Genomic DNA, 11801 nt, shown 5'->3' with positions numbered 1-11801 from the left:
ATGACAGCATGTAAGATATTCCGAGTGTCATGTGAGTTCAAAATATTTGTTAATGCAACAAGAAATAAAAATAAACAAAAAGCCTGTCTGCTCTATGGAATTGATATACATTTTAGTAAGTAACAAATTCTTGGCTCAACCCAAAAAAAAAGGTGTCATGAACAAGGTTCTTTAGTTGTAGTAATATTTTTTTCCCCTCTGATTTTGACAATCCAAAGTAAGGCTGCTTTTCATTTGTCATATCTTTATGAATTCCCCTTGCTAGTCAAGTTCGTTATTGTCCACTAAACAAAAATATTCTTTTCCTTAAAACAAACCGGCTTCAATTTGTTTTGGTGTCAGTCAAAATTTTATTTCTAACGAACCGGCTACAATTTGTTAAGATACTCCCAATCACCTTTTTATCTTACATAGTCCTGCTCTAAAAGAATGTTACAGTAATTTTTTTTAACAAAACTCGGGAAGAAAAAACAAATTTAAATTAAGCCACGGGGGACACCAATTATCGTAAATTGGACAAATTCAGGTTGCAAAACAAGTATAGGGTAGATTTTATTTCAGACACATTTATGACATTTTCCGGAAGGGAGATGAACAATCAAAGTACATTTCTAATAGTACATAAGAAATGTTGCAAAAAAGCTGGTAGACAAATATTGGTTAATATACTTCCTCCGTCCCATATTTCTCATCTATGATGACAAATATTTTGAAACATTCCGAAATGGAAAGCTGCGGAGGGAATAACAGTTTTGTTGCTACTCTGATACAAACTGATCGAGATACTCATCGATTGCGGTGCATTTCACATCGGGATAGAGCTCCGTTGCCTCCACGCCAAAAGAAGCGTCGATCTCAAAGTTGGCCATTTGTCCCTTCACAGAAAGAGCGTGTAACAGAGACAGGATGGATTTTGATGACATTGAAGCCTCTGCATGAGATACAAGAAAAGAAACCACTTTAATTAAAACTGTAGAATAGGTGAAATTAGTACTAGACGACTATTGTATGAAAAAAAAATTTCTGAATTGCACGGGATTTTTTTAGGAATAAGCAGCTCGTGCACTTTGTTTCTCTTTGTTAAGTAGCAGACCTCGGATTTTCTCAAGGACTTCCTTCTCTGGAAGGTAAATCTTTTCGAGGGTCTGGCCAATTTTCCTTTCCCACAATGATACTATTTCGTTGCAGGACAGACTGTTGGCAGGTGATCTAAGGTACACAATCTTGTTCAGGGTCCTTGGATCATCTGCTGCTTTAATGGTGTATGCAGCTACATTTTCTTCCTCCGAGAAAAAAACTGCAACGAAACAAAAAATGGAAGAAAAATTAAGAACGGTGATCTCTAAAACATGACACTAAACCAATCAAAAAAATGGAAGCGGGCAAAGCTTCTTTTGGATACCTTTTGGATTTCCATCACCAAGAATGACAATTTTGTCTCTGGGAGGACTTGCAGAGACAGAGCCTCCAAAGGGGTTAAGGAAATAATTCAAATAACCAGCATAAACATTACATACTAAATAAGTGTAAGGTATCCCTTCAGCTTCAACAGCTCTGCGGATCTCAGCTTTGGAGCTGTAAAAGCTTGCGGCAGGCTCAACAACGCCATGCAAACGATCCACATCACTTCCAAACTCAGAAGGTAGAAATCTCTGAAACCGAATACAGCTCTTTGTTTAGGAACTTGTGGGTTGACAGGGATAACGAAAAGAATTTGTTCAACAGCCAGCAGAGATTGGATCAAGGAAAACAAAAAGGAATGTATAAAACTGCATTGTGCTTACTTTGATGTTACCAGCTTCTTTAATTGCTGCAATTATCTTAACTTGATGAGCCACGAAATCTCCCCCGACTGTCGAGATCACTATATCAACTTGTTTGATTGCATCTACCAACCGCTGATGATCGTGTAGATCTGCCTGTTCAGTTCATACGTCAGTGTCTATAATTTCTTGAGAAGAATTGAAATAGTGCTTTGACAATGGAAAAAAGATACAACAACGCACATAAAGAAATCCGACTCCCAAACTCTTGAAGCTCTCTAGGATGGCTGCCCTTTTAGGATCTGAAATTGTGTTTTCTCGGACCAATGCAAAAGTTGGGTGCCCTGCTTTTGCACTTGCCTCCACTACGTATTTGCCAATGTATCCGGTGCCGCCAATGATCAAAATCTTGCTTTTCACAGCCATTTCCAACTCTAGGATGGTAAACTACTGTTGCAAATTGGATACAATCTGTAATTTGATGAGTTGAAGAGATGCAGAATGTGCTTAGTGACCATAGGCTGCAGCTCCGTGCAAGATTAATTTATAGAGGAAAAAATATTGAAAATGATAGCCCTGTCGCTGCCGTTTCCTTTTGATGCTCTATTGGCCTCTAAAATTTCTAAAATGCTCCAAGGATTAATCTTCGTACTCTATGGATTCTTATCGGCAAATGTCAACATAAGTTGGTTCAGTTGATAAAGACGATCACTTCCTTACGAAGAGTTACATGTTCAAATTTTGCTATCAATATAATAACTGTATTGGTAGGTGATCTATAGAAACCTTGTAAGCAACGTATGGTCAATCCTAGGATATGTATGGTCGAAATCAAACTGAGCGCCCAAACTTTTTTCTTAAAAAAAATAATGGCAAGCATGCGCAATTGCACATGTCATCAAATATTTGAAAGGAAAAAACAAAAAAGTCACATTCAACTTTCGATTCTTGGTTCTACAATATCTTGTAAGGTCATGTAAGGTCAGAAATTATCTTGTAAGATAATATCTTGTAAGGTTAGAAATTAGAATTAAGGTCAGAAATTATCTTGTAAGATAATATCTTCTAAGGTAAGGTCAGAAATTATCTTGTAAGATAATATATTGTAAGGTCAGAAATTAGTATTATCTTGTAAGGTCAGAAATTAGCTGGACATGACATGGTTGCCCAATGGAAAACAAAAAAGAAATCAACTGAAGTTACCAAATGCTATGAACCTTTGGATCAACGATCATGATAATATCAAATCAATTTACTCCTTTTAACAATTTCTCATAATTGTTTGTGAATTTTTTAAAAAAAAAATGTTGGCATTGAAAAGGGAAAATATATCACTGGAAAAGTTATTAAAATTAAATGTGCCCATATTTCTTTAAATGACTGAAAAATGAGATACATACAGAAGTGGTAGATAACAATTGGAAGAGACTCATGCTACGAGTGTAGTGAATCATTAGTTTTAGTGTCAAAGATGGGAAAATTACGCTTTATTCCCCTGTGGTTTAGTATTTTTTTTTACATAACTCCCCTATGATTTTAAAGCTATATATAGCCCCTCATAGTTTGGATTAAACTGTCAAAATGACGAAATTTACATTCCATAACGAAATCAACTGAAATATCAAAAATATCCCTATGTAAAGTTGAAAATTATTTATTAACCACAGGGGGTTATGTATATATACTGAAAATTATAAGGGGTTTATATGGTAAAACACTAAACCATAAAGGGGTTATATGCTAAAATATAAAAATCATACGAGGTTAGAGTGTCATGCATATTATGTTTATATATTTTGGTCACTCCAACTATTTTAGTTTTTAAACAAAAGTAATTTCGACATTTTTATAGGTTCTGTTACGGATGATCATTTCCATCACTTTGACACTTTAATCCAAATTATAAGGAATTATATATAGTTTTTAAAACTATAGGGGGTTATGTAAAAATTAGTTATATCATGGGAGGGTAAAGTTTAATTTGCCCGTCAAAGATCAATATTTTCTACTAATAGTTGCTCTAAGAGCTTATGTATATGTTTGCTGTGGCCAAGTTGATTCATATGCTCATTTGACGATTAACTTCTACTTAGTCCACGCTATAACTTCAAGCTGGCTGCTTTTTCAACTACTATTTTGGCATCTCTTTCCTATTTTTAACACCTTAGTGGTTAATATGTTGGATGATTCATAGAGTTTATGAAACCGGCCACAACCAATAAAATCCAAACTCTGGAACCGATTTACTATATTTCTTTTTTTTTTTTTTTACAATTAAATGTTTGAACTGGGGTTGAACAGTAAACTAAAAACTTATCATTTGCTTCACGAGGAATTTTATGTCTGTTCGAAACAACTATTAGGCATGATCCAGGAAAAATAGAAAAGTTTCAAGTGCATATATGAGGATCTCACTTACTAATTTACATGTTAAGTGAAATCCACTTGGCATGTTATATAAAATCAGGTGGAACTCTTGTATGTTCTCATGGAGCCTTTTCATTGGTTTGGAAACAATTATTAGGCATGATCGACAAAAAATTTTCCTCCATTTCACTTAGCAATTCAAATTTTTTTTTAAAAAAATTTGATTAAATCAAGTTGCTCTTCCCCATGAGCACGATCTTCTGTCTTTCAATTCCTCTTCAATCGATACATGAATATACCATCGGAAATAGTGACTAAACCCTTCCATCCTTCCCTGGCACTCCCTTGCGCTAGCCATGTTTTGATCCATAGACCGTGTCAGTATAATCACAAAAAATGTGGATGTATGACAACCTTCTCAATGTTCAAATGCCCTATATTCACAATTTATTATTGGAATGGTACTCCCAATTCTATGAAGATAATACTATTATTTATAAATTTTAATAAATGTTAGTTTTTGAAAAAAGAAAAACAGAAAAGAGTAGATTCTCAAAACTATCTAACTCCCATAGTTGACTCAAGTCTCGCCATATTCGTTCTATTCATCCCCTAATACCAAACAAACATACCTTTGTTTTTTCTTTTTCAAATTTCAGCTACCAGAAATAATTTTATAAAGCAAGGGGCAAATATTAACTCAAGGAAAAGTCATGCACGAACCAATGGCTCTCTGTGTACTAGCTTATTCCTCTAATCTATATCTATATGTATTGCAGAAGGGGTTTTTAGCAGAGACCCTCTTAATGGCTTCCAAACTTCTCATTCTTTTTTCTAGATTTTTGTATTTATTTTAATACATAAAAGTAGTGGGTTATAACCAACCTGATCTCCAATCAAATTTAAAATTTAAAACATTCCTACTATCTACATCATAAACCGTTTATAGTTTGTTATTTATACTTTAAATCCTTTTTACTCCTTAATTAAAGACAAATGCTCATTCGTATGCTATTTTAATACAATGTTACATTTTTATAATTAAGAAATATTTATCACCAAACTAACCCTATAACCACCCCTACAAATGAGCTTTGCAAATTACAATCATGTTTCAAAAAAATCACAAATGTGCAATTAAATGTAAAGTTGAGGGGTAAAGTGCAACTAGATGTAAAGATACAATGTATTGTATATAACATTTTATTTGTCAAATAGGTACAATGTTAATATACAAATCAAATATTCCAGTGGTAACATGCATCTTAATCTACAGAACAGACATGCACGATTCGTATTTGGTTGTGATGCTTCTTATCTCAGAGAATTACAAAGGAAGGTAGAATTTCTTGATATATGTTTATTTTTATAATGCTATTTATAAACTATTTAAAAAAATACACTAATTTTGAATTTCGCACGTACTTAATTCTCAGGACAATGGTGATAAGTTGTTCAACCAACGAATCAATTCATGCAAAGATCATGCATTTTTATTTGTAGTACGCACTCCACAAAATTCAATAGAATTAATTAAATTACCAATTTTGGCTTTCGTACTAAAAGTTGATTGGTGTGAAGAGTATTCACACCTTCATGCAAGATTATCAAATCGAATGCATAATATTTGTAAGTATTTCATTTTAACAACATTTAATTACATTCATTTTTATTCATATATCATTCATTTTCTAATATAAATTTCTATTATTTTTTCAGGATCTATCTTTTGAAAATAGGGAGTTTTTGAATGATATATACATTCTATCATATTTCAAACTATTGTTAGACAGATATTACATTTTAATTAAGTTGGTACAATTTTTTAACCTTTTTTAATTCACCCTTTTATTTTCATTTTTTTAATAATGTCAGCACTGTGTGTAGCACGGGTATTCACACTAGTAATTAAGTAGGATGTTAACGCTTATACGACAAATTGTAAATGTTAACAATAGTTGTTTGACATATTATAGAACTCAAATAATTGACAAATGTACACATCTTTAGCCTTACACATCTTGTACCGCGGGAGTTCACGTACATTGAACATATAATTCGAAAATGTGTTTATCAGGAAAAATTTTATGGAAATAAAATTATTTGTTATAAAAACTCAAAAGATTGGGTCTCATGGGACTCCGTCGCAGTACCCAAGTATTCTCAATTCTTATTGGGTATTTGCTGGTTCTAGTCTCATATATGTTAAATATTCCCAACTACTCAAAATCTACAGGTTCAATGTTCACAATGCAAACAATAAGAACCTAAAAACAACCCTTCATATTGTGTAACAAAACGGTGCCTATTGGAGTTCTCGTAATAGCAACAAATGAGAGAAGGAAAGTTTAAACCATTCTTTTCCAAATTGGAGTTTTCAAAAGGCAAATATTAATGCTTAGAAGAGGCTCCCCTGTTCCCTCTCCCAGCGTCCCACATCGTTTGTTGAGTGTGTACATGAGTACCATTTAAGTTCCATGGGTGCAACCAAGAGTCAGCAATTGCCTTTTGATTGTATCTTGTGGGGTTAATTTAAGTGCTGTTTGTGAACTTCTTGTCAAAAGAAAAAAAAAAGACCTGTTGGTGAGGTTAAAACGAGAGTGCTCTTTAGTGCTTAGGAAAGGCTCCCCTATTCCCTCTCCCTGCATCCCACATCGTTTGTTGAGTGTGTGTGTGAGTACCACTGGTTGTATCTTGTGGGGTTAATTTAAGTGTTGTTTGTGAACTTCTTGTAAAAAAAAAAAGGCAAATATCAAAAAAAAAGTCTCATGCACTCTTTCTCTTCTTTTTACTGTGTAAAAAGGCAATATTGCCCATTTATTAGTTGTGTCTATTCGTCAACTGCTGCAATTGCCCTAAGGCTTCACTGTTGCTATTAAAGGGTTCCTTTGCCTTTTTCTTCATTATCAAAACCATTCTTTCCCTACCATTGTACATTTTCTAGCAATGGCAAAAGATTAAAATTGCGAGGGCCTACTAGATCACGTGAAACTGGAAGAAATCAATGATATTTGAAAACCACACGCTTGGAAGAATTCTTGAATTTTATCAATTGCTTCTATCTTCCATAGGTAATATTTTTAAAGATTGATCTTTTTCATTATTTTTTTTTGTTTTATTAGAAGCATATATGTTACGAGTTTGAACATAACAATTCAATATTTTGATTAGAGATCTTTTTTTGGATAATTTAAGTTATAAAAAATAATATATTTGTAGAAAAGAGGTCAATTTGCAGTAGTATGCCAATATACTGGCTTTTTTTGGATTGCCATTCTCGGGACAAAATTCTCATGTTTTTCGGAAATATTTCCTTGACTCATTTTCAATGATCTTTTTACTTCATGTACATCACATCTAAAAAAGTGTTACAAGATATACCCTTCCAGAAAATGCAATCCAAACAATATACTTCCATGATCAATCATAGTAGTATTATGATTAGGAACCTTTTTTTACGGTTAGAATAAGATAACTAAAAAAGAAAAATAGAACCTAGACAACAAAATCGATTATGTGACTTGACTTTCATGATTACTTGAAATAATTCTAATTCATGATTACTTGAAATAATTCTAATTAAGGTGAAGATAACTTGTAGTATGTTGGGTAATTTTTTTCAAAGGTCAAAAGGCTGTTTGGGTACAAAAGAATATGAGTACTAAACTATAGGTTTAAATTTAATTTCATTTAAATCAAAAGAAGGGAAGGATTTAAGCCTGTCAATTGGGCCATTTGAAGCGAGGTTTAACAAACTCAGGTTCCGCTTTTATAGTTAGTATAACTTTTGGATTTCGAATTATGAGTTTTGGATTGATAAATGTGAAACTTATACTTGACTCACAAAATATTCAGATTGTGACTTTTCGAACTTAACTTAAGCTCACTTAGAATTCCTTAATTTTCTTAATATAATTACTATAATTATTAAGTTTTAAACTAATTTAATATCCACATGACCACAACATTAAAACTATACAAGAACCGGTAACAGTTCATTAAAAAAATATATAAACCAAGAATTTTTCAACAATAATATATCCAATTAATTCAATGTACACGTAAAATAGTAATAAAATATGATCAACAGTCAATAAATTTTCAAAGATCCTCAATTTGCTCATACTAAGATTTGTCCTTCTAAATCTTTTGACATAATGTTGTATATTTAATATTCCTTATATATATATTGACAAATAACTCATAAGTATTATTATTATATATTTAGATATATAATTATATATATATCAAAATATGAATATATTATATATAATTATATATATAGGCATATTAAAGGGTCAAACCTATATTGGATTTGATCCTAATAAGGCCCAAACTCTACTCACATTTAATTTGGGATTATACCCAATTTCAACCAACTCAATGAAAAGCTAGGCTCATTAGATTTTTTTTTAAAGAACCGAGTTCAAGCTGACTAGATCCCATTGATAGTCCTAAAAGGATTGCCTCCTCTACAAAAAAAAAAAAAAATCAGTTTTTGCCGCTCATCCAATATGTGATAAAAAGTACTTTAAACCGTGAAAAATAGTATTTGCCACAAATTTGCAACGGTTTTGGAGGCGTCTTGTATACAGCTGTCGCAAATGCTTTGCAATAGTTCTGGATCCGTGATAAATACTTTTTACCACGGAAAAATCACAGTTTTACATTCGTCATAAAAGAACTGTGATATATATCATTGACTATTTACCACAGTTTTTAACATGGTTCGAAACTGTTACCACGGTTTGGAAAGCATTGAGAAAGGTCTTTGTCATGGACTAATTTCACAGTTTTGGTTCTGTGGAGAAAGTTTCTGATTAATCATCCTAATTTCCAATGTTGTCTAAAGAAGGGCAAATTATATTTTATCCCCATGTGGTTTAGTATTTTTTTAAATAACCCCCCTATGGTTTCAAAAGCTATACATAACCCCCTCATGGTTTGGATTAAAGTGTCAAAATAACAGAAATAGTCATTTGTAATGGAACGTCTAAAAATTTAGAAATTACCCTTATAAATATATGACACACTAACCCTATATGATTTTTATATTTCACCATATAACCCTCTTATAGTTTAATACTTTATCATATAACTCCGTTATGATTTTCAAAATATACAAATATCCCTCCTTGGTTAATAAATAATTTTTAACATTATGTAAGGGTATTTTTGATATTTTAGGTGATTCCGTTACGAATGATCATTTGTGTCACTTTGACACTTTGATCCAAACCATTATGGGGTTATGTATAGCTTTTGAAACCATAGAAGGGTTATGTAAAAAAACACTAAACCACAGGGGGGTAAAGTGAAATTTGCCCTTAAAAGAAATATCAAAAGATAAATGTTTAAGATCTATTGCCACAATTTACACAAGTAAAATAGCTAAAGTTTTTATTAAAAATCGCACAAATAAGTGCGTACAAGTTACCAAAAACATAGCATATATTGCACGAAATTATGCCAATCCAAAGTGATTACCATTTGAAAGCTAATACAATGGTCTAACCCTTTAGAAGAACATCTCTAGTACACTAACATTATGGGACCACCCAATAAAGATTTCATGACTACAAATAACTTCCAAAAACATCTGAGAACGAATGAGCTGGATGAAATTTTTTACATTCCCCATCATTACTAATCGTACCCTACAAAACAATGTTAAAACTGTAATTAGTATCACATTATCACCAAAGAAGTTAAAAAAGCACAAAGTCAATATTAAAGTACATTTAGAATCCAATTCATGAGCCCAAGAAAAAAAATACTAAGATCTGCTTTGTAGCCACTGTCACACCACTAGCACAGGCTGCTCAAACTAGTTTGCATAAGCAAGTAAACTTGGTCCAACCAACAACTCGGTTGAAGAAAGATATGCAGCACATATCAAAGTTACCACAATGATTAATCAACCGTGGCAAATAGTAGCATAATTACCACGATTTATTGTTGTTAACAACAAAAGTGTGGTAAGAAGTTTTTGACATCACGGTTGCTAAAACCATGTCAAAAAGTCACTTTTAAACACGAATTGAGAACTATGACAAAAGAAAGTGTGGTAATTTTTCACTTTTTTTTGTAGTGCTCAGATTTTTGGGCTAATTCATTTCCCACTCAAAAAGAGTAAGAAAGGGAATTTAGGGACCACATGATTAGAGTGGGGGGTTGCTTGGTTGGATAGGTTAATTTGGTAATTTTGATTATGACGTGTTTTATTAGATATTAGGAATATGTGAATTTGCCAAAACTTATATGTCTTTAAGAATTTTAAATCTTTCTATTACTACTTCTCAAAATTTTCCAAAGGGAGAAACACAAATTTGATTCTCAATGTTTGACCTATACATCAAACTGGTCTCTAATGTATCAGCCAAAACAAATCCGGTCTCTAAATTTTCTGATTTTAACTTTACATTTTTAGTCCCTAATGTTTGAAGTTTCAATCAATATGGTCTCTTAAGTTTCTAGTTATAGTTAAGGGTTTTAAAATGAAAGAAAAGTTGTGCATTGAATTAAAGATATGACAAATGTCATCCTAAATTCCTATAAAATTTCATAAAAACACTTTATATCGACATAATAACATCATTGAACTTAAAGAGTTTTATTTTTTTTTAACAAGTTACAATCAAATGACAATATATACATAATATATAAAATAAAAAAGGAAAATTCTAGTATTAATATAAAATTTATTATCATTCATGCTAGTTCTTGCATGACTTGTGCATATAGGCCTTAAATTATTATAGTTAGGTATTGCAATTATAAAAACCAGCAAACATAAATACTAATATGAAGTGCTTTTACTGATTATGGGTTAATCATCAGTTAATTACTAATAGTATAAAACAATAATCACATATATAATACCAAATTTGAGACCAATTATACCAAAGGGAAGAAGTATATGAGACATTAGTGGCATGAATAAATGAAGTGAAAAATAAAAAGTTTAATTAGAATTGCTAATATCCATTTAAGACAATTGTGTTGTAATTCGTGTCTTATTTTATCCTAATACCCTCAATATCACTATTGAAAACTTAAGCGACTAAAATGATTAAAATTTCAAATATTAGGGTCCAAAAGTACAAAGTCAAAATTATTAAATAACAATAATTAAATTTTGACCGTTAGTCATTGTTGAGTTTTCATTATTATTGAATGTACCTACTACCAAAAACTTTGAGAACCAAATTTATTTTGATTGGAACATTAGAAACTAATTTATCACATATGCTAAAAATTGGAGACTGAAACTGTAATTCTCCCTTTTTCCAAAAGAAAAGTCTACACTTTTGTTTGTCTTATTTTTGTGCACACGTCTGAATTTTTTTTTTAACCTTTGATATCACACAATGGTCCAAACTGATTGACATTAGTTAATAGATTTAGTTGTTAAAATGACTTTGTGAACTGTGAGGGTGGTAATATGTAGAAAAATTCTGTTTGGTAGAACTACTTCGGGTACACAACAGACAGGTGCGTCTTTGATTACAAAACTTTAAAGTTGCAAACAACTACCAAGTCGTCACGAAGTTTGAAATCTCTTACTTAACGATTAAGTTAGCTTGACATTCCCGTTCAAGTCTTAGCCCTCCTATTTGATAACTCAATTTAATACTTAAAATTAATGGATTCAGATATTAACATGTTTGG

The 11801-nt window shown here is 31.8% G+C and overlaps 1 protein-coding gene across 1 annotated transcript; it reads right to left on the bottom strand.

Annotated features, from left to right (window-relative positions):
* Positions 1 to 521: 521 nt before the first annotated feature.
* LOC113752951 (isoflavone reductase homolog PCBER-like) lies at positions 522 to 2360 on the bottom strand. Its single transcript, XM_027297010.1, has 5 exons — positions 2007 to 2360; positions 1785 to 1919; positions 1403 to 1652; positions 1094 to 1297; positions 522 to 931 (listed from the first exon to the last, which is right to left on the bottom strand). Exons 1-5 carry the CDS (start codon positions 2187 to 2189, stop codon positions 759 to 761), a joined length of 945 nt encoding a protein of 314 aa, XP_027152811.1. The 5' UTR covers positions 2190 to 2360; the 3' UTR covers positions 522 to 758.
* Positions 2361 to 11801: the final 9441 nt, after the last annotated feature.

The sequence above is a fragment of the Coffea eugenioides genome, chromosome 11 (assembly GCF_003713205.1).
Source record: "Coffea eugenioides isolate CCC68of chromosome 11, Ceug_1.0, whole genome shotgun sequence".
Taxonomy (NCBI): domain Eukaryota; kingdom Viridiplantae; phylum Streptophyta; class Magnoliopsida; order Gentianales; family Rubiaceae; genus Coffea; species Coffea eugenioides.
This window is presented reverse-complemented; position numbering and strand designations above follow the sequence as displayed.